Source organism: Falco peregrinus, chromosome 11 (genome assembly GCF_023634155.1).
Source record: "Falco peregrinus isolate bFalPer1 chromosome 11, bFalPer1.pri, whole genome shotgun sequence".
In the NCBI taxonomy this organism is placed as follows: domain Eukaryota; kingdom Metazoa; phylum Chordata; class Aves; order Falconiformes; family Falconidae; genus Falco; species Falco peregrinus.
Window position 1 is genome coordinate 18,706,767 of NC_073731.1, and position 23,640 is coordinate 18,730,406.

General features: G+C 36.7%; 1 protein-coding gene across 7 annotated transcripts in view; it reads left to right on the forward strand.

The window, feature by feature from the left end:
- Positions 1–23,640, forward strand: part of THADA (THADA armadillo repeat containing) — a 161,697-nt gene that overhangs the window by 8,646 nt on the left and 129,411 nt on the right. For all 7 annotated transcript variants that reach the window (XR_008749141.1, XM_055815966.1, XM_055815969.1 and 4 more), the window contains exons 11-22: positions 123–814; positions 1,188–1,339; positions 1,476–1,631; positions 2,770–2,892; positions 3,822–3,945; positions 5,380–5,528; positions 6,399–6,609; positions 7,979–8,114; positions 8,500–8,636; positions 9,042–9,200; positions 10,382–10,539; positions 15,881–15,990. Coding sequence is in view for 6 of the 7 variants with exons in the window: in XM_055815966.1 (XP_055671941.1) it covers positions 123–814; positions 1,188–1,339; positions 1,476–1,631; positions 2,770–2,892; positions 3,822–3,945; positions 5,380–5,528; positions 6,399–6,609; positions 7,979–8,114; positions 8,500–8,636; positions 9,042–9,200; positions 10,382–10,539; positions 15,881–15,990 (2,307 nt within the window). In the remaining variant the exon portion in view is untranslated. The remainder of the gene's footprint in view (positions 1–122; positions 815–1,187; positions 1,340–1,475; positions 1,632–2,769; positions 2,893–3,821; positions 3,946–5,379; positions 5,529–6,398; positions 6,610–7,978; positions 8,115–8,499; positions 8,637–9,041; positions 9,201–10,381; positions 10,540–15,880; positions 15,991–23,640) is intronic.

Here is a 23,640-nt window from a genome sequence, read left to right on the forward strand (position 1 = left end):
CCTGTTTTAGTGCAAGTTAAAGTAATGTGATGAGTAATTATTTTGAAACTAAAAGAAATATTTTTTGAAAACATTGGCAAATACAAATAACAAACTTTTTTGTTTGGTTTTTTATTTTAAAGGTTAAAAGAATCCAGTATGGCAGCATCTTTGTCTAGAATCCTTGCTATTTGGACTAATTCAGCACTGGCCGCCCTCATTTCGGGTTCCCCAAATCTAAAAATCAAACTTAATGGGAACTCTGACTTAATTGGGAAGCTGCTGGAATACATTTATACACACTGGGAACACCCTCTGGATGCTGTTAGACACCAAACCAAACTGATATTCAAGAATCTTCTTCAGATACACCGAACCACCATTACTGGATCCAATGAAAAATCAGACCCATTCTTTGCAAGGCTGGTAAAGCGTTTGCTAAGCTTGGAATGGCACATAAAAGGGAAATACGGTTGTCTTGGCTGTCTAGTAGAGTGTGTGGGCACTGAAAATATACTACAATTGGACAGAACAATTCCAATACAAATCTTGGATGTGATGAGTGATCAGTCTCTTGCACCCTATGCTAGTGATCTGTTGGAAACCATGTTTACAAATCACAAAGCCCATTTTACTTTGAGTTTTCAAGAAAGCACCTGGATTGACCAGTGGCATGACATCTGGGTTTCTCCTCTTCTAGTAATACTGTGTGAAGGGAACCATGACCAAACTACTTATATTATAGATTACTATTTACCAAAACTGCTCAAATGTAACCCTGACAGTCTGGGCTACATGATTAGAATTCTTCAGGCTTCTGCAGATGCTAATCTAGGTAAGAAAATAAATCTTATATACGTAATTATGATTTTTTAAAAAAAATATATCTCAGAAATGTGAATTCTGAATTGTTACTGTTATTGAAAGTAACTCTTTTGTAGTTTTTGATATAACTTAGTCTAATTCTGAAATAAGGCCTTGTCAGACCTCACAGGGTTTCTGTATGACCAAGACAAAGCATTTTGGGAACCAAGTGATTTAGAGTTCGTTTAATCTATGACAGACACTGTCTTTTGGTGTTTATAGGGTAAAAAAAATAAAAGGGATAGGGGACATGTGTTGGAAGTATTGGGGGTTTCTAACAAGCATTGCAATTAGTACATTGTGTTAATCAACCTGTAATTATTACTGGCTTTCATTTTTGTCAGGCTCTTGCAGTGCTAGAGGAGCTCTTGGAGCATTAATGGCATGCCTAAGAACAGCCAGGGCTCACGGACACCTGGAACTTTCGAATATCATGAGCAATGGTCTTATATCCACTGAATGTATAAAACAGGGTCTAGTTCATCAGCACAATCAGGTAAAAGGACAACTTTTTTTTGTGTCTTTAAATTAGAAGAATTGCTTAGATCCTAAATACTGTCACATTGTTTTAAAACAAAAATATCGTCATAGGTGCTTGTAACTCTTATGGTTAACATCTAAATATCTTTCAGGTTTGCATTGATGCTTTAGGTTTACTTTGTGAAACCCATCGTAGCACGGAAATTGTGTCTATGGAAGAAATGCAACTAATTCAGTTTTTCATGATGTACAACTTGAACAGCCAGTCTCCTTCAGTAAGGCAACAGATATGCTCTTTACTGAGGAAGGTAATTTCAAGCTATAAATAATGTGTTATGTACCTATTATGTTAGTTCTATAGAATTTAATAACACAGTAGATTTTTTTTTTTAAGTTGCTCATCTGAAAGAGTAGAAGCTCTAAGACCAGGACTATGTCATATGTATTATTAACTGAATGGTGATAAGTCATTGCAAGCAAGGATGGCTTAAACAAAAATTTAAGCGATAGGCACAGTAACTTGATCATGAATGATAGGGAGCGTTACTTATCCTGTCAGCGTTTGCATACTTTACCAAGAGCAAAGCAGCGTGCCATAGAGTAAGCAATGAACATTGTGGTGCCATTGTTGTAGGCTGAGTGTAGTTATGTTGACTTGCCAGCCCTCAGGCAAATTCAGTCACTTGATCAGCCTCAGCAACCTGACTTGGAAGGCAAGGTAGAGGAAGATTAAGGGAACAGCAAGACATGTGGCTCTGCTGTTACAGTCTGCAGGGACTGAGTGTGGAAGTTGCTGAAGTCACATGTAGGTCACGGTAAAAGGATATGGATGAAATGAGGAAACCATGTATGTATAAAGAATGTTTTTGGAAGATGTTAATGGCAAAAGAAAGCAGTGTGAAAGAGAAAATAGTTCATTTGACATGGGAGAAAAATGAGAGAATAGACTTGGTGGAAACAAGAGAAGTCCATCTCTTTCCATTCTTGCCTGGTGCAGACTGAGGAATATGAGATGGGAAAATTGTGTTAGAGGGAGTAATAAAAAAGGAAAATAATACTAGTAGGTCATAAAAGGGGTGGGGGAAGCACTCCTGAGCCGAGTCAAACTCCCTTGTAAGAGATACTGAAGCTTCTTTTACAGAGGAATGTATATTCCACAGAAAATGGGGAGGTGGGAGAAGAAGAGTGAGCATGAATTTGAGAAAGATGGAAGAAGGTGTTGGGACCTACAGATGAAGGAGGAAAAAAGCTGGTCACAAGAGAGATGGGGAGCAAACAAAACTTGGCTTTGGAGTGGAGAGAGAAGGATCTGTTCTGTGTTAGACTATGCATACTTCTTAAAAATTACAAGCAATATGATCTGGAAAATAAGCTGAAAATCCCCCTTTCCCTTATTTAACTGTCAGTGATACTTGCCTTACCTATGTTTTGCTTTTGTTTTAAAAGTTATTTTGTAGGATACAGGAAAGTTCCCAGGTGCTTTATAAATTGGAGCAAAATAAAACCAAGGAAGAATTACTTGAAAACTCAACTAAAAGGCATCCTTTGGGGATTTTGCAGCAGTACAAAGTAAGTTAGACTGCTAGAGATACAGATGTAAGAGGTGGATAACATTTCTGAAAGGTCATTGTTCTTGAGCACTTCTGGGGGAGTTAGGCTGTGTCTGTTAGGAAATAGTGCCGTGCAGGAGGAAGAAACCTGTAAAGCGAAAAAGTGCTGAGGACCTTGTTCACTCTGTATGCACTTACACAAGTTGATTTTGACTGGTAAATGTGCTGTTAGATCATGAACTGTGTGCCCATTAATATTTAGAGGATATCTTTAGGGTTAGTTTTTTCTGAAAGCAAAAAAGGTTATTTTCTGAGGGATTGCTTCGTGATGTGGACTGAAAGAGCAGTAAGTGGGGATGACTGGAGATGTACCCCCAGTCCAAACAAAAAATTTCAGGTAAATGTGCTGTCAGCTGCTGGCAGTTTACTAGCAAATTTTAAATGATGTGCATTACTTGGGCTTGAAATAGATACCTGTTGAGCTTCAGCCTTTGTCTAGCTCTCCAGAATGATCAGTGAGAGAATGAATGACAGCTTCAGCACGAAGACTTCAGTATGAAGGCTTTTTTATCTTTGTCCTTTTTCCTATTTGAAGCCTCATGTAATCAGTTTCTTTGTGTTAAACTGTTTCTTGTCTTGAGTTCTGCTTTTCTTGTTCAACTAATTTTCAAGGTTTTGATACAAGGGCCATCTTTTTGTGGGAGTGAAGAAGGGAAAGTTGTTTTTTGGGTTTTTTTTAAGAAAAAAAAGATTGTCCAACCTTCACAGTACTCCAAGAAACAAGAAATTTGTCAGTACTATAAATGTAGGCCTTCCATTCTTCCAGAATTAACTGTAAGATCATAATTTTTGGGGTAACATGTAAAGCAGGATGTCCTGAATTCAATTACTTTTGTTTGTAGGGCAGCAAGTGAGCTGTCTTAAACTTCTTTTCTTGTGATTTTTCAGGAATTCATGTCATCTGTGTGTGACAGACTTTTTGAGGCACTGTTTCCTGGTTCATCACACCCAACCAGATTTTCTTCACTAACTGTTTTAGGATCAGTAGCAGAAATATTTTCTGTTCCAGAAGGTGAGAAGCCTATAAGGCTGTTGGAATGGGAGGTATTGAAGAAGTTTCTTTTATGCCAGCTAGTCAAGCCAAAGTAAAATGGTTTTTATGGTCCTTAATTTCTGTGGCATTTCTTTTATCGCTTTCATTTTACCTAAAGAAGGATAGTAAGCTTTATTGGAAAATGGAATATTGAAGTAAACGCAAATATTTGTGACCTGTTGAATATCTTCCATAAATTGGGATTTTCTTGCATAGTCTTTTTTTTTTTAGCAAGGTGTTTCGATTAATTTTTGTTATTGTAAAAAACCCCTTTTGGACAGGTTTCAATATGTTTGATAACTTTACCCCCTTTTCCTGTGCGGACATCTTGGTAACATGTAATTTAAAACATTGAGACCATAAAAACTCCTGACTGAAAAGGCTTGCATATCCTTGTAATATTATTATACTAAATAAGGAACAACTTAGACAGTTTATGATGATGTGCTGTGGTTATTTTAAATTTTCTTCACAATGTTATGGCAACTCCAATTCCCGAAGTATGAGTTAGAGCCCTGGAGTATTGATGGTCTTGCAAAATCTTGTCTCTGTATCACATGGCTGATGTAAGTGTTTTCAGTCTTAAATTGTAACTATTTTTTTTTTTTTTAGAGAAATTATACAGTTAAGATAAAAGTTGATTTTTAAGAGGGAAGAAAAAAGTGTCGTCTTGGTAGACATTTTCTCAAAAATCTTGATAAATCATGAACACATTAATGTTGTTGTTTTGAGTTTGTAGTATGTTACTGCCTTTTTTTAAACAAAATAAAGTTGTATTGAGAGTTGTTTGTAATAGCAGCTTTAGGATTTCAGAAGCCTGACATAACTTCTGTAAAGGAGATTTAGCTGATGTTGTGTTCTGTGCTGGAATGTGGTGTGCTTGTTTACATGTTAAAATTTCTGGCTTCATTACAGCACAAGTCAGTTGCATGAAGTCATGACTCCTTTGAATCAAAATTAAAAGCAAAAAATTGTCATGGCTTCCATTTTAGAGGATTATTCCTGTGAAAGAATGAACCCCAAAAACCAAATCCCAAAACACTGAATTTATAAACCTTCTTTGAGGGGAAATATTTTCTAAAATTACATACTTCCAGGAAAATAATTAAAGCTAAAGTAAAGGTTATTTTCAATGCTAAATTTAATGTGAATAACTGGGATTCTGGTTTTGGCGACAAGTTACTTTCTGTGTTACTGAGAGTAACTTTTTTTTATATGGTAACTGTGGTTTTTTTCAACAGTAAACATGGCATTTTAAGACCTATAAGAGAAGTAAACTGTATTATCATAATGCTTTAGCTAAAATTTTATTTTAATGCTTTTTTTAGTATAGCTAAGGAAAATGTGAATACAGTGCACATTGTGGAGAAAGTTACAGAAAAAAATGTGTAAGACATTGATTTCTTTGAACAGGCCAGGTAAGAATTTTTCACTTGGATCAGGAGATTGATTCTACTCGTGTCCAAACTTTGATCCAGTGTTTTGCCAGTACTTTTGAGGAAGTAAAAGCTCTGGCATTCAAGCTTTTGATGAAACTACGTGATGTTGCATTTAAATTACAGGTATGTAATTAAAAATGGTTTAAAGAGAGTAATTTCATGAAAGATGAATGTTCCATATTTGGGTTAGGTATAAAGTGTAATTCCTGAAAATTAGAAGTCATTCCAAGTTGCCTGCAGTAGGGTTAATCAGTAGCATCTTCTATATATTTTTACACAGCTTCTGCCCTTACCTAAGGAGGCTTGTTTCACTAATGGACGAATGAGTTTGGGAAGTTCATTGGGTATAGCTGTGAACTATCAGATAATTAATTACTGCAAGCTCCTTGCTTAGCTGTGACTTCCATTTGTAAATGATTGAGGCATTTTGACTTGGTTACTTTTGTATTTTAAGCAGTTCAGCTCTGTGTTTCTTTTCTTTTCTGATTGGACTTAGATTTCATTATCGAATTGTCTTTTTTGATGTCTGCCAGTTTTTGCCCTTTGACTTGATACTGATTTTTCTGTTTATGACTTCATAAAAAACTAATTATAAATTAATAACTACTGGTGGACAAATACTGCTTCCTGATAAACCGTGCTTCTCTGTGATATCTGTTAGCAGATAAAACACAGTATTTTTTGGGGGGGACACCCCCCCCCACCCCCCCAAAAAAAACCAAACCAAAGCAAACCACCAAAACCCATCCTCCTGTGAAGTGTGGTGTGTTTGAATGCTGCTTTATTAATGACTATCCCCATCCTCAGTATGTAATTGTATCTTTGCTAGATACACCCATAGGCATGTTTTGAGTGTAAGGTGATCAGTGTACAAAGTGTTTCTTAAATAGGTAGCAGCAAACTTACTGAAAAGCAGCAGATTCCAGGGTGCTAAGTAGCGTAATTAAATCAATATGGAAGCTCAGTAAAATAAGCAATACTGGATTTTTTCAGGATTCTGAAAATCTAGGTCTCCTGTTCCAAGCAGCAGTGGATCTTAGCACAAGTACGAAGCCATACGACTGTGTCACTGCCTCATATCTGTTGAACTTCTTAGTACATCATAAAGGACTACAGCATATTTGTTTAGAACAATGGGTTGAGCATAATGCCCAGATGGATGAAAACACATCAGTAAGTACAGTGGAGGTGAACACTCTAGCAGGTAAGCTTTTGGGGAAATGAACCCCCATGTTTTTTATATTTGTTTGAAACTTTACTGCTTTTCCTTAAGGCTTGTGGTAGGAGGTATAATGAGTAAGACATGCTTATTTCTGATAGGATTTTAAGTATAGTTTGTTTTGCTGTTAAGAAGCCAGGTGCCTTCTGTTGATGTTGAGGCTATCTTAATGTTCTTAGAACATGGGTTTTATTATTATTTTGATCAGAGGAAAAGTAACATTGAGGCCCTGGTAGCTAGCCTGATAAAACTGTGCACATAAGGTGCAGGAAGGGTACCTCTGCTTCCTCTTAAGAGCTTGCTCACCCAGAGTGAAGGCAGCCATAGTTGGTATGTGTCGTGTTCCAGTACTTGATGTTTGCAGTGCTGCCCCTTGGAGCTCTGTTCACTTGGAACCATTTTTCTGAGTGGTTTGCAGTCCTACACAAATGTTTCTGCGGTAATTAGGCTTTGTTCACATGTGGAATATTTTTCTTTGGTTTAGTGCCTCTGGATTGAAAGGTGAGAGGCTTTAGAGATGGCAGATTTGGCAAATTTGTTAAACAGACTTCCTCCACCTTTTGTAACTTGCAATAAAACTAAAATATTTAAATTCATTATTTGTAATAAAGCATTGGATGTAATTTTTAGTAGACTCACTATTGTATACTTTTTTGTGCCATTATTGTCTTCTCTACAGGTGCCTATTAATACTCTTCATATGCAGTGAAATCATGATTTTGAGGCATAGTAGTGGTTGCCCTAAATGAAGCAAATGCATGGGTAACCTCATGTCTCATTGTTACAGATCATTTCCTGTTGTTGGTTATCTGTAGTTCATTACCTGAGTCTGCAATTCATTCTGATTCTGACCTTGAGATGCCACGTGGTATAAATATAAAAATAATAGGCACATGTATCTTTGAAAAATAGCAGGTTCTTTAGTGGCTAATGTAAGATTCAAATACTTAACAGTAAACTTCCTATCTTTAATATTGTGCTGAACTGTTGGTTGTATTAACCTGGCTCTAAGGGTGAGGTTTGACTTTCAGTATATGGCAGGTGACTACTTTTGACTTGATGAGCTGTGGAATTGTCCCTGACCATAGGATCTGGGCTGTGCTTTTCACATCTACTGTTTCGATTTGGACAGACTAAATTGGCTATACCAAGTATTGCTGGAGTTTACGTAACACAAAATCAATAACTTTTATTTAAATGACAGAAGTGTAAAGAGTGCAACGAAATTACTGTGTATTTTCTATTGAGTTGTTGTGTAAACAGCCTTTATTCCTGTTTCTTTAACACAGACTTGTTTCCTAGAAGATACAGTATACGTATATGTAATGTAAATCTGTATTTTTAAAAATTTTAGTGATCAAGCTTTTGTTGGCAAATGTTGAAGAAGAAATATTCCGAGCTAGGAAGTCTCTGCTTCAAGCAGCAGCATCATTCCCAATGTATGGCAGAGTGCACTGTATAACTGGAGCTTTGCGGCAATTGCCTTTTAAGTAAGTAAAACATAGTGCTGAATAGTAAGTTGTAACTCTGTATTTAAGCACAGTGGAAAAGCTACTCAGGAGAGCACAAAAATACACTGTAGTATTTGTAATGAAATCCAGTATCTGTGTGTCTCAGAACTCTTACTGGCTGTTGCACTGTTTAGCCAGCTGTTGGATACTTCCTTTGTGTGTATTAAACTCATATATATATATATATGAGTATAAAAAGTCTTAGGACTTCTAAAACTGTACCCTTTTTATAGTTTTCATAAATAGTGTTGAGGAATTGTTTGTAATGTCAGTTCTTTCTTTTAAATGTAAAGTTATTTTTAATTCACGTTGTATTGCTTTTTGTTTGTGATTTTGTTGTTTGGTTTTGGTTTTTTTTTTAAAGTAACTTGGTGTTGGTAGCTGAATGGAAGGAAATGGTGGCCAGGCTCATTCTGATGTCATACAGACTTTCTGCTGTAGTATCACCAGTAGTGCAGAGCTCATCACCAGAGGGTCTTATTCCAATGGATAGTGATTCAGGTAAACAAACAAAACCCCAAAAGAATTCTGTTAAAATCTGAACCTTCTGAAGTTCTGTTTGTCTTACAGCAATTCAGAACTAGAGCTAGCGCCCCTCCCTTTCAATTTCTCATTCTGTGTCATAATCTTAAGCCACTCTTAACTTCTGATAGAGGTTGTCTTAACTTCTGCACTAAAAATAAAATAAAATTGCAGATTATGTTGCATCTCTTTCAAAACAGATGACTGCTAAGTCCAGTTTTCTTTCTTCCTTAATCCTTGTAATCACCATAGTTTCATATTTATTTTTTTTTAGTGCTAATAGCTTTCTTTTGTATTTAGATACCCAAAAGGAATTACATTTGTATAAAGAGCTGGAAGTGAAAAACAAAATTATCCTAAATATTCCTCTTGTTTAATGTGTAGAAAGTGCAGGTCGCCTGCAGATGATTCTGCATGAGATACAACCACAGGACACGAATGATTATTTTATGCAAGCAAAAATTTTGAAAGAACACTGCAAAGTACAGTCTGAAAAGCTGGCTGACTGCAGGCCAATGGAAAGTATTTCCACAGAAATAAGAGGTAAATCCAATGCTGTATTACTAATTAAATCAAGATATTCTTTATACAGCAGGCATTTTAAGTGGGTGATCAAAATTGGAACTTAGTTGCATTGTATAATGTTTCATTTCTTCAATAAATCTGTCAGAAGCTCATTCATGGGCATGGTTTTAAAGACTATTCACTGTGTTTCTGGAAGATTGTGGTTAATCTCTCTTAGAGCGCAAGTGAAAATGAGTTGTTTTGATACTGGCCTAGCCTCTATTGCCTTAACTGCCCTGGCCAGGTAATCTTTAACACCTTTTCTGTCGCGCAGTGCTTTTGATTTCTTGTTGAAAGGTGTTGGTGTGATTTCCCTCTCCAGTGTACACAAGGCTAGTGGGGGGAATACGTTAATGCAGTAAAACTTGTTGCATGAAATTACATAAGCAGAAGCTTCTGTTTGAAAGATTCCAGTAGTAAAATGTTAGTATTTGTCTACTTCAATGAATAACAGCTATGAAATCGAGCCTTACAGTGATAAAGAAATTGTAAACGTCAGTGTATTTAGTGTATGTCAGAAGAAATTAATAGAGTATCTGTAAATCTTTAAATTTAATTGTTTTTTCCAAGCTTTTCAAGTCTTAAATATTTGAACTTTTTTTCCTTACCTGGCTTTTTTCCTGTGTTTAAAATCGTTCTGGTTGGGCCGGAGGGTTTGTTTCATGAGGGCGGGTCTGCCGCTCTGTTCTGGTGGCCCCGTGGCCGCCAGGTGGGGCTGTTGCGTTAGACACGGGAGGCCGTTGCCAGGCCTCTTCCTGTGCGGGCTCCTGGCTTAAAACTCTGGTCACCTCCAGTGAGGCTGGGTTGGTGATTGACGTGGAGTTTGTTGGAGCCTGGCTCTAAAGTTTGTATAGTTTTGTGTTTGTGTAGTTCAGTGTGCAGGTGAATAGCAACTGTGACCAGAAGACCTCTTCTACTCTTTAAAAATAGCAGTTTCCTTGTGAAGTGGTATATTGGTGCCTTTCCCAAGTGGAATGTTCAGGAGTGGAAGCAATTAGGGTCAGCAAAACCAAATTATCTTTTGGGTTAGCTAGTCTAGACATTTTTTTCGTAGTTAATTGTGTTTTGTAAGAAGATCAAGCTAAATGAAGTTTAAATTACAAGTCTACATCTGAGAACCTTGAGTGATACTATTACATTTGTTGATTTTTATTTTTAAGGTGAAGAAAGGCAAACGTGTGACGTCACAGCTCAAATGGTTCTTGTATGTTGCTGGAGAAGCATGAAGGAAGTATCTCTGCTCTTAGGGACACTGTGTAAACTTCTGCCTTCACAGGCTACTTCTGAACCTTCAGATGGGTTGATTACTGTAGAACAGGTAGGGATGTAATTTTTATTATAAAACCTTTGCTTTATTTTGGGGTGGTGGGCAGGGGAAAGGCAATTTTCAGAAAACTTTTTTCTTAAATGTACTTTATGTATGGGAAAAGTTTGGTGTGGTTTTATTTATTGCCATGTTCTTATAGTTTTCTTTTTTTTTTTTTAATACTTGGTTAACAGTCTACTTTTTGATAAAGTGGTATTTGGAAGGCATAACTGTAGTAGTAACAGAAATTATTACATAGCTAACAAACTCAGGGAATCTTAATTCTAATTGTATTTGGTTATTTATAAGATATATGCTGTGTTTAGGGGTACCAATGCCTGCCTGCCCTCCTCCCTTGCCCTCTGTGTCTCTTGGTATATATTAGGCGTTAACAGAGTTGCTAAAAATCCTCTGTACTGACTTCCTCTTCTAAGTGTGGTTTGTTCCATTTTGAACTCGAGATGTTGGAATTTGGCTTGAAACTCTTCATTAACTGAACTTCATGATCAATAATTCTGAAAGTCAAACAAACATGCTGACTAGTTGTACTCTTGTCCTCCGCAGGAGGCTGAATTATGAATAATTTGTATGTAATGTGACTTGCTTTTTCCTCCAATTTTTTTGACTTAAGAGATCAGAAATGTTAATAAGCCATCTGGGTCTCCTGTAGGATGTTGAATGCAGTGTTTACAATAAATTAGATTACCACAGGCATTTATTTGGGAAATATTTTGTGTTTATTAAATTTCTGTTCTTAATTGATGACCTTTTCATTTCCATATGGCTTCAACACAACCAATCTCTACATGGAATGTTGAAGTATGCAAGACATACTACTTTTTAATCTCTTTCCAACAGAAAATACTGATTTAGTTTTTCCTAAGGTGTTAGAACTTTCCATCTTAAAATAAATCATAGTATAATGTACTGCAGATCTTAGTTCTTATGTTATCTAATGTTGTGGTACCATGGAAATAATGTTAATATCTTTATTATTGCATTGTCTCTAGCCTTCACATTTTCATCTGGTTAACAGCTGTGCTTGTATTGTTGCAGAGATCTGGAGGGTAGATGAGAGAACAGATATGTGTTTCCACCATTATGTTCCTTAATCTGCTCCGAGTGAAAAATGAATTGGTATTTTAGAATGAGTCAGCTCGAGCTGTAGCATCTCTGTCTTTATTTAGAAAGCAGACATTAGTAGCTGCCCTTTCAGAAACACTATGTTGTTAAGCAACATACCTTCTTTTCCTATAGATGTCTCATTAAGTTCTTCATACTTCTGATGTCTTCCTGTAAAACAGAATGTCTGCATTCTAATATGAAGGATGCTAATTGATAAGAAATCAGTTTGAAATCCTAATTTTCCTCAGGATTGTGGGGGACCACACAAGGAAATCCAATTTGACTGAATGTGTAACAAATATTAATAGGAAAAAGCGTGGGCATTTTCTCTGCATTTTTTGTAACTGACTTAATCTGTTGTTAAAAAAAAACAAAACAGAGAAAGAGGCTGCGGGGGATTTGATCATAAATGAACTAAAGCATCAATACCAGAACTGCTGTGGCTTCAGGCTTTTATTAAACATTTTTCAGTGTTGTTGAATAAGAGAATTGGATTTTGCTATCTTACGCGTGTAGAGCTTTCCCTTAAAATTGTCCGTTTTTTTCTTTTATTCTGTAAGTATTAAAAAAGATTTAAGAATACAGAGGGAGAAAACTTGAGAGAAACCTTGATCATACTGCCTCAAGTCAGGGCTATGTAATAGTTGAGAAAAATCTGGTAGCACCATTTGGCCATTCTGTCATCCTGTTGCAAAGCCTTCCTTGTTTGGTACCTGATTGGTGTCTAGGTCAGTAACTGTTAAATTGTATCTTACTGGATCAGTGTTAATATTGCAATTCATTCACACAAAAGAACGATACTGAGTGTTGAATTTGTGCATAGTCTTTTGATTATTTTTTTGCCCCCCTTTTTAGTTGAGCATCCAAACGAAAAGACAGTGTCTTTCTGTCCACAGTAAGAAATGACACAACAGAACTGTGCTTCTTGGTAGGCAGTGTGGTGGTAGCCAGCTTCTTGTGGCACTAATTCTCATTTCTTTTTGTAGCTCTAAATGCTGTCTGTTGTGATATGTACCTATATAGGAGAAGTTTACAGAGAGGCATGTCTTGTTTGATTTTTGTTTTGGTTTGAAGCTTTTTTTGTTACTAGGAAGTTGGGACAATATCAGATTTGCACTTTCCTTGTTTTTTGAGTAAGAGATTGGGTCTCCATGGCATTCAAATGCCATTATACACATCTTCATCTCCTTGCTTTAGAGATGCATGTATTGAGGAGCCTTAGAATACTGTATTTGAATTGTCAGTCTTCAAAGCCTAAGCCGTTTGCAATGACTGCTTTGCCTTTAAAAATACACATAGGAAGTGCCTAGTATATCTGGAAGAATATTCAAATATATATTCTATCTTTCGTTCTCCATCTGACCCTTAAAGTCCAGAGGTGGCAGGCCAAGAGCTTTGCCTGTTAAGACAATCAATACAATCAGTGTCATGTCCTAGTAACCACCATGTAATCAACAACATGATACCTAATGAAGATTGTTTCAATTTTGTCATATGACCTGCAAATCGTAAGACAGTACTCCAAGCCTGGAGTAACTTGTAACTCTTCCTCAAACTCCTTTTTGTCTCACCTGTGAAGTCTGAAGACAATTTTGGGAGATTAGCTTGCCAGAACTGTGTACTAAAGTGAAAAGAAACAGGCAGTAGAAGACTTGGTACTGTCCTGATGCCAGGGGTTCTGCTTGCGTTAACTGGACACTTAACTTAACGTTAACTGGAGAGAGCTGATCTGAGCCCTTGTGGTGGAGCTTTGAAGTACGCAGAAGACTTTAAAGTCCTGACAGCCCTCAGTACTTGTTGCTTATCTGTGCCATCAGTGCAAAAGTGTGGCTCCCCTTGCTGCTTTGGACTTTGTTCTATTCATGGAAGAATGTAAAACAAAGAAAACCCCCAAACCCACCAAAAAAACACCTTTCCCTGGTTCTTAATGTAATCAGTCTATCTCCTCTGGAGTTCAGTAACGTTGGCAATAGTTCACTGGCTATTAGTTGTTTCTAACAGGTGCTTTTGCAGTCCTTTGTGGGTTTAAAGCCATCTTCTCCTTATGGTTTGGAACAATACTCTCTAGAATGTGGGACCCTACTTTGGTGGCATCTTATTGCCAGGAAAATGAGATACGGAGGCATAAATGTACCAACACTTTCTCAGAGCACTTTCAGAACCTTTTGTACAGATTTTTGTGTATTGAATACTGAGATTCTTGATCTTGGCAGCAAGCATGGCCCTATAAATTGTTGGGTGTTGCATTACTAAGACTAACCTGTTGTACTCTAGGTTTTTGACCAAGATTATCAAATGTATTCAAGATATTTGCTCCCTACTCCGTATTTGAATATTTTAGCTTGAACAACGGTGTTCTTTCCTGTGCAAGCAAAGTTAGTTGGATCGCCTTTTTTTACGGTTGCTGTGGATCTTTGTGATGTTGTAGAAAATGTGAATTCCTTGACTTATTCTCCATCCTGATATATGAAGCGCTGTTTTTTATGACACAGGGAAGCTGGATGGACATGGGTGGCGTGATGCTGTTAGATAAGAATCCATGCTTATCCACTTGCCTCAGGATCAGACCTATGTCATTTACGAGAACTGAGTTATGGCAGTGCTTTTTCTTCAAACTGTAGCTTATGAGTGGAAATGGATATATCACAGTTCAGTTTGAAGTAAGGTTCTAGTCAACGTGGCTGTTGCAAAAAACTCAGAAATATAAATAGTAAAGTTGAAAGTTAAGTGACCCCCCAAAAAAAATCTCCATAGGAATGATTCTAAAAACAGAAGGGTGGTGGTGGAACAAGACAGTAATTTGATTTGCATGTGTATGGTTTTCTTGGTTTGGTTTTGTTTACACACCTGGAGAGCTGGTCTGTCTGTGGGTCAGTTCATGCTGAAAAAAGGACACTTACTCCTGCTTTTGGGCTAAAAAACCTGAAACAGTGTAGGTATCTTAAAAACCCACGCAGAGAAATAACTGTTTTAGCTCAAATATCTCCAGTTACTGTTTGTTTCACATTAGGTGGGTTTTAGCTGCAGGAAGTAAGTGGTAGACTGTCTCCTTTTCTTTTCAATTACTGCAATCTCATTGCTTGGGTAATATGAATTACTTAATGGTAGGGTTGAAAACCATATAGTTAGATGCAACATTAACTTCTCTGACATCTTAATTACTTGTCAGCCTATTACTATTAATTATTTTATAAATAACAGAATAAGCAGAATTCTATAAGCAGCTTGACATGATTTTATCCTTGGTTTTATATGAAAGCTTTGAAGAACATTTTGCTGAAGAACTGTTAGGGAATAGTCCTGAAGAACATTTTGCATGAACTAACTATGTGCTATGTGTTTTAAGCAAACTATATTGGAAGTTTGATGTAGACCTTGAAAGTTGATGTGAATTAGAGAAAAAAAATAATGTATCTTTCTGTAGAATGATATTGTGTGGAAATCAAAACTTCCAAACACTTTAAAAACTTAGTATCCTGGTTGAAGTCTAGAAAGTAACTATTAGTGAAAGTTTTATATATATATATATATTTAATATATATTAAAAAAATCATAGCATTTAACTTTTTGAGACAAATGTAGCTTTCAGCACTACATAAATACAACTTTTTAAAAAAATGTATTCATATTTATATTTGTTTCTAGTAATCAAAGGCAGTTATGCAGAAACCTAGAGTCTTAAAATAGCTAAAGTAGGTTTGTTTTTCTATGGGACATTTTTTGAAGTTTGATTATTTTTTTTTTTTTAATCTTTCTCAAATAATTCTGTAGGTTTTTGTTTCTGCTGATATGATTTAGTAGATACTTTCCTTGGGTTTTTAGGTAAGAGTGAAGGCAAACAGGAAGGATTAAGTTTGTTTCCTCTGAAAATCAGAGTTGTCCCTTTCTTCTCTTAAAATGTGTGTTCCTCTTAGACAAATAGCTAATTTTTATGTCCTTTTATTATTTTTTTTTCTTTTTAAGAAAAAACATAGCCCTATCCTTTTAGTTCAAAAAGTAGAGTGTATTATTTGTTATCCTTAAGGTAAATGTGTTCGGGGCTTTTTTAAAGATAGTACTTCTAGTTGCTTTTTGCTTTTGCCAGTGGCCTTTCCAGCCAGGAGTAGGATTGCTGCTTTTAGTAGCAGAAGTATCTTGCATATATAAATTAATTGTCTACATATAAATTAATTGTCTACATATAATTTCAAATAGCTTTTTTCTTTTTCTCTTTTTTTTTTTTTTTTAGGTTAAAAATATTGGGGATTACTTTAAACACCATCTGCTACAATCAAGGCACAGGGGTGCATTTGAATTGGCATACGCTGGCTTTGTGCAACTTACGGAAATGCTTTCCAGGTAGAGAAGATGGGCAACTTACTGTGTTTTTAATATACTTTTACCAAACTGTGGCACTGATCCTGAAACTGGCTGTACAAGCAGATCCTTGATTTCCTGTGGATTTTATTTCTAGTTTGGTGTAGGCATGATTATGACATTAGTTACATGACATCTGTGCATTGGACTGTAACACTTTATGGTTAGAGATGGTGCTTGGGCATCAAAAGACAATACAGACATTTAATGTTTGCTGCATTTTTCTCCATTTCTGGTGTATTAGTTTACTGAACAGCTCTTAAAAGTGCTTGGGCAAAGTAAGAGTGTAGAATTCTTCCCTCCACCCCCCTGTTCTCTGGCGTTTCATGAGAATGAATGCCAGACTTTTTGTTTCAGCCAGGATGTTTTCCTGGAAACTTTCATTACTTGTCACAGAGTTGTGTATTCTGACATTTGGAAGACTACCTGGCAGTGCATCACAAGATGTGATATGCAATCTTTTTGATTTTTTTTTTTCTTTCCTCTTATAAGTTTATACTTTCCTAGAAGAATTAAATGAGCAGAATTATCCTGAGGTCTGGGCCAGAGCATTAGAATTTCCATTACATGCTTAGTTACCTATTTAAAGTGTTGTTAATGTTTCTTTGTGATATATAGTAATTATATCTTACCCAGTTTTTAATAAGACAAATCAAAACATCTACTGACTTTGTGGCTTTTGCTGTTTTTTTTTTTAATATGGTTTCTTGAAAGACCAGTCCAATTTTCAATTTGAAGTACATGTATTTTCACACCAATGCCAGGTTAAGTAACCAGTGTTCCCCTTTTGCTCCGTGTGGGCCTGTCTGAGGCACTGCTCTGTTTCTTGTTTATTTTGGGGGTTGTGGAGGAAGGAAGAGGGGTTAGTTTTGTTTGTGGTGGTGGCGGTAGCGATGCTGCGTTTTCTTAAAGTAAAAATAAATCCGGTGATGGAAACACTTTTGTTGCTCTAAGTACAGACCAGCTGCTAACCAGGTTTACTGAGTGTCCCCTCAGACAATTTTCCTAGCAGACCTGAGGGGCTGGTCTCTGGTATGGGATGTTGGTGGGGTAGGTACCAGCACTGCTACAGAAATTGGTACTCGGCACATTACAACCTTCATTCTGTATGCCAGTGAGATGCTAAGCTATAAAGCCACGATTCTGTTGGTGATGTATCTGTAGAAGGTACGTTATTTCCTTTTATGTGCTGGCAATCTGAGGCATTTTAAATTGCCTTGAGTAGTTTGTTGGGAGCTTGCATGACCTTACTTTACACTTGATTATTTACTTTAAAAGGAAAAAGACGCTGATGTGTGGTACTGTTCTTGCTTATCTTTTTGCTTGTCTATATAAGTTATATACATTTGTGTAAATGTTGTGTTCTTTTTCTGTATTATGAAAACTTGGTTCAGGACGTTTTAAGGTGATCTATCAGATGATCGCCCAGTGGCACCCTTTATGCTGGCTTTTTAAGTTCCCTGCTGGGCTAGATCTTTTCTGTTTCCAGTGCTGTATCGGCAGAGCAGCTCCTGCAGTGAGTGAGAAAAAGCTTGCCAAGATTAATGACTGGAAACATACTATCATGGATAGGAGTTGAAGTGATCTCACTTATTTAGGCAGCTTTCTAGAGAAGTGGTTATACTGTCACTTCAGTTAGTGATCTAATTTGAATGGATTACAGAGCAGTCATTTTATACTTTTGATTTTTTCCAAGTCAAGTACAAAACATTATTCTGCTGTCTGCTGCATACTTATGGCTGCTATTTATAGATGCTTTAGCACAGTGTGCACTTTCATTTAGTCTCCTGAATTTGATGTTGCACTTGTAATACTGGGGGGTTTTAATTAAAAAAAAAAAAAGTAACCCCTACTCCAGCAGCAAAATCCTTCATTCTTTTTAGTGCTTCTCTTGCAGATCTCTGACATCATAACTTCAGACTTTCTGTATTGTTATCTAAACTTAGTTTTGTATGTGAAACTGGGTTTTTTTCAAAGGCAAATAACAAAGTATTAACAAGTTAAGGCACTGGTGCTCTTTTGAGACAAACAGTGACAAGTTAAAAAATGTTGTGCCAATAGCTAGTATATTTTAATGTCAGCAGCATTTCTTTGAATGTTCATTAAATTAATACAGTATTCAAAATAAAATAAGCTGTTAACAGTATAGAATGTATAGAAACAATTGCTAAATATTGAAGGATAATATCCCTGAGTACTTTGGGTGTGAAGATAAATGTGTTGATGTAAAAAAAAAAATTAAAAATTCCATGGTTGAGTTGTATGATCTACTTCAGTTTCAAAAGGTTTATTCCTCCCATCAGATTGAAGAGTCTGGCCAGCAGAGTAATACTGTTTAAAAAAACAACACACACCCCCCCCCCCCCCCCAAAAAAGTCAAAAGATCTTTTATTTCCATCCACCTTTTTGAGAGGAGAATGGAGGTGATCCAAACAGTTACAGCCCCACTAATCTGATCTCAGTCAATATGTAGGACTATCTAGAAAAAACTTCGTAGGAAAGGCAAACTAAAAAGCGTGAAATACTGGAAAACATATAAAACACTCTGTCAGCTTATAGTGGACCTTCTACATGGCAGACAAGCTGTTTTTCTTTGATTTTCAGTTTTTAAATTTCTTTTAAAAGCTGAGGCAAAAAAATCTACCCAGACTTCAGAGAAGTTCCTCGTATGTTTGTTCCCTCTCCCTTTTTCTGCTATTGTATTTAATGGAGCACAACCTACTTAAGAGCATCTTTATATTCATTTTACAAATGAAGAGCCAAGCTTAAGAGAACTCTGCTTTTCTGGAAGTTACTAAAAAAATTAGGAAGTATGTATGTATCATTTAGAGAGAAAAAAAGTGCACTTGAGTATAAGTAATTTTCCTCTTCTGAATTAACAGTTCTCCAAAACAGTTTTTTGACGATGCATATTTAAAGTGAAGGTGTTGCAAGTATTCCTTTGCAAAAAAACAGTTTACAAGAACAAGAGAGCAGCTCTGTGGAAATAGATTTGTTTCAGTGAAGGAAGGTATTTGCCAGGAGGTACGGGTCTCAATGCTAATATTTGTATTTAAAATGAAGGAGGAAGGAGACTGATAACAGAATACCCAGTGACTCTTTGGTCTGGTACTCCTGGGGTAAGAGGAGTGTCTTGGGACTCTTATGCAAAATGGGCCAGTTGAGTCTCTCAGCAAATGCAGTCGTGCTGCAGGTCTGAGTGTCCCGGAGTTTTTCCATTTATCTGGCTGCAGCTGAAGGGCTCCGTTCTGCAGGTAAATCCAAACTGGCCTAGCACTCTCCATAACTGCTAGTCTCACAGACAGTCTTGAAATATGTGTACCAGAATCTATGTTAATTTACTGCTGCCTCCACAAATACCAGAGGAGATTACCAGCTGTAATAATAATATATTATTACAGCTGTATCTGGGGCAGCTTATAATAATGTATATGTATAATAATAAGACAATACTTTGTTGAACAGAATTGAACTCAAGACCTACAAAAGCATCCTTGCCACTTTAACGCAATCTTTCTCTAAGACCCAGTAAAAAAATCTGTCACCAAGGCTGTGCCAAATCCCTTTCCCATGCTTTTATGAATGACTCCAGTTGAACATCCTTCTCTTTTTAAGAAAATGTTTGCCTATAAACTATATGCTGGAATATTTACCATCTGATCTCGCTTTTAGCTGTACAGCTCTTAAATACCAGTCTTTATAAGAACCAAGGGTAGGCTTCTTTCGAGACAGAGCAATGGTATTCAGAACTGTCTGAGTTAGTGGTGAAAGAAAAATCTTTCTTCCATGGAGATTTCTTATGAACCTGGTGAAATTTGATCTCTGTCTTGACATTTGGATATAAATTGCTGAGTGTGCTATTAAGTAGGCAAGTTACCATTCTTCCTTTTCCCTGTTCATACTCCTTCTGGGGGTGTAATGCTCACTTTGTTGTGCCTGCTTAATATTGTCTGCAGCTGCAGGTATAACCATACAGTTAGTTACAAGAGATGTTCATATCAATGAACTAAGTAATGTTTTTTTAAAAAAAATATTTTCTTTTCATAGGCCCTGAGAAATTACAAATGCCCCTTTGGTCTGATAATGTGCTGGTTTAGAGAAAGTACCTGGAAGCCTCTGGGCAGCATTGGTCTTAAACTTGAGTATCCTGTAATCCTTACAAATACCCAAACAATTTCTTTGTTCCAAATGGTCGTTTGCCTGTTTCACTTTTATTTAGTGGAGCTTTTCTGAGAGACCAAGTGGAGAACATAAACATTTCCAGAAATCTCAGAATCATGGTGTTGCATAGTTATGGCACTAGTGCTTTGCCTCAGAGTTGCAGAACGCAAGGGGAAGGTTTGGGAAGTTATGTCATGCAGTGCAATGTTGTTATTTAGGAAGAATGTATTTTGAGCACTTTTAAATGTTGAATTTGGAGCTTAAATTAAACTTGGTGAACACAATTTTATGTATATGCAACATGTTAGGACCATATCCATTACAGTTTTCTGGAAAACTGTAATGGTAAAGAAAAACCCTGCTTTGATTTTATAGATGTTTAATCCAGTACCAGTGGAAATCATTCATCTGTACCTAGTCAGTGTCTGATCTTTCTTCTGTTGGGGAACCGGGATTCTTGGCAGGACCCTTTGCAGTAAATGCTGCTTCTGACTCATTTTGTTGCTCTGAAGTGACTGTAATGCTTTGCCTTCTCAGGCCTCTGTGGTCTGTTAGGAAGACTTGTAAAATGTAAACATCGTTAATGGACTTTCTAGTGAAATGTGCTAGAATTGTCACTAACTTTTCAGCAAAAGTTTAATCACAGATGTGAACGAAAGTCTAAAATGGAGAGAAATAAATTAGCGGGAAAAACCTGTTTTTATGTATTGTGGTGCTTGTAAGGTGGGGAAGTACACTATATAATGAAATAAAAGATACAATGTTAAGGCACTGCTCAGTGTGAAGACATGTTGATAATTTTAACTGTTCATATTTCCCCTCATTTCTTTTCCTGCCTGGTGAAAGAGAGAGATAGGGGTAATACTGTTGTCTCTCTGAAATGTTGAGGCCACCCAAAGTTTGTTCTGCTCTGCTTTACTGCTAAGGAAACCTCAAAATAGCACCTTTCTCAATGCACCTATAAAATATGGAAAATGTTGCTTCATTTAGAGCAGATGCTGTGAAACGAAGGCTGCAAGTGAAAGGACTTAATGGTTTCAGAGGAGCTGTACTTAAAAGTAGACGTTTTCTAGCTTGACTTGTGCCTTGAATAGTAGTGTGTTTCTGAGGCTATAGATTCTTGTCTCCTTATTTGTCTGAGAAGTGCTGGGGCAGTATGGAGACTTAACTTTATAAAGAATAGGAATCACATTACTTACGTGAAAAGGAGTAGTAGTACTACAGGTCTATTGAGAGAGGGGAGATGGTGAAAGAAACCCCCTTTTTCCCCAGATAGGGACTGATTACAGCAATTGGAAACACTGAATTCTGGATATACTCATGTGAAAAAATGCTTCTGGTCATGTGAAATTGATGCCACAAACCACTGATATCCAGGAAGGCCAAAGCCCCAAGATCAGTCTTTCGTTCTTAACACACCATTAATTTTGGACAGGAGCAAATCCAGCCATATGAGTTAGGGTGAGGGGTTTAGCTTTAACTTTGGATTGCTAGGCTTTTTGTAGTCGTTGATACTGACCACAGAAAGGGTTCTGGGCATGTATGAAATTGTAACTGGCAGATGGACAGACAGAAGTTTGTGGAATAACATTTACTGTACTTCATCTTATGTAATTTGTGTATCAAGTTGCTATGTTTACATTTTAATTATCAATACTATTTGTTTGATCTGGTGAAAATAATTACTATTTCATTCTCAAAAATGACATTTGAGCTTCAGACCACCATTTTTTACATTGTAAAGCTTCATTATTCTTAAAATGTAGGGCCACCTGTTTCTTAAGACAATATTCTTCTTGCCAGACCATAAGGAGATGGAGCTGCCAGATTTAAGGGAGTAGTCATCTCCATTGCAAAGTCAATAGCCTCTAGGGTTTCTAACTTTAATGCAATAACTCCTTCACCTTTTTTTTTTTTTTAAAAAAAAAAAAAAAAAAAGTGCTTTGGTGGGTGACTGAACTAGGTAGAATTACTTGTGGCGAGATCAAAGCAATACAGTTTTAAGGGAGTCTGAGGTTTACTGGGTTTCAGTACATTTCTGTATTACTACTGAAAGGGGAAAAAAACCCTCAGTGTACTTAAGAATAAAATATTCAGTATGCTGTGTAGCAACTTTTAGATTTTTCCTTAATGCTTTACTTTTGTGTTCTTCTGCATCACAGCAGATGTGAACACCTCATGGGATGTCTGGTTCAATGCTAAGATAACATACTGAAGAGAGATGAGCACTGTTCTTTGCATGACTAAACTAAGACATTTAAATTCTGCTTAGCTAGGGAGGTTAAGACCAGCCGCAGACACGATTGGAAGTAGTAGCTTTTGCAGTATGCGTTGACGCATTGGATGAAGAGAACTGCAAAGTGGAGTTTAGCTGCAGGGACCCATGGAGGAGATCCATGAGAAGTTTTGCGTGGTCTCAACCCTAAAATTGCATCCTCCTTGTGTACCCACAAGTGAGCGAAGGAACATGTCCTGAAAGTAAGCAGGGGAAGCTAATTATCAGCAACAGAAAGAGAAAGTCAAAGAAAAGAGAACTCACTGTTAGTTTGCAGATTGTTTTGATTGCTTCCATCACAGGCATGGGCCAGGAAGTGCCTTTCTTTTATGCTGTGGTGTGAGGTGACATACCCTTTGCGAAGCCATGTTTTTCTTGCATTCTGGATGGATGGTTTGTGTGCTGGCCACTGTGTTGAAGAGATGCTGCCCTTAAAAAATGGGTAGAAGGCCTGGCAGCTGTGTAGGAAACCTGTGGTAGAAATTGTAGGGGAATTACTGAAGAGTGAGAAGTGTGCTGTGTCTTCTGCAGACCTGTCTTGCACTTCCTGTGACCTATGTTCTCTTACTGATTTTCTGTTTATTTTGTAAAAGAGGGTAAGGAGGGTTTCACTACAGATTAAAACTTAATTTGTTGTTGAGTATCACATTTTTAGCCTACCTAAATTCTTGCTTTAATAAGAGGAAGGTAAAGAAGGAGAGAGTAGATTTAGATCTTCCATTAGATTTTGGTTTTCACATCAGTACCTCCTACCTTTTAGCTTTTCTTTTAAATTCTTTGAGTCACTTACGTAGAAAACTTGATTGTAGTCTTACTGTAAGGTGTCACTACTTAATGATGGATTTAATTATAGTTTATATTTTTAGGTAAGACAAGTCCTGCATGATTGAGCTAATTGCAATTTTATTGCCCACAGTGATTAATTCTTTTTTTCTACTCTGAATCACATGTCAAACCAGTATGACAGGTTTTAGAAACAGTGTCCCATTAATAGAAATTTTTGTAACAATAAATGATCCTTTTGGAACATTGACATAAGACTAATGGACTGGTCTTGCACCCTGAGTATGAATTGCATTGAACTGATCAGCACCAGCAATTGAAGTAGAATTCAGTTCTCCTTGTCCTTGGAAGTCCTTTGCTTTCAGGCAATGCTGAGATTTTTACCTGCAGAGGGGGGAGTGTTTGGTGATAGG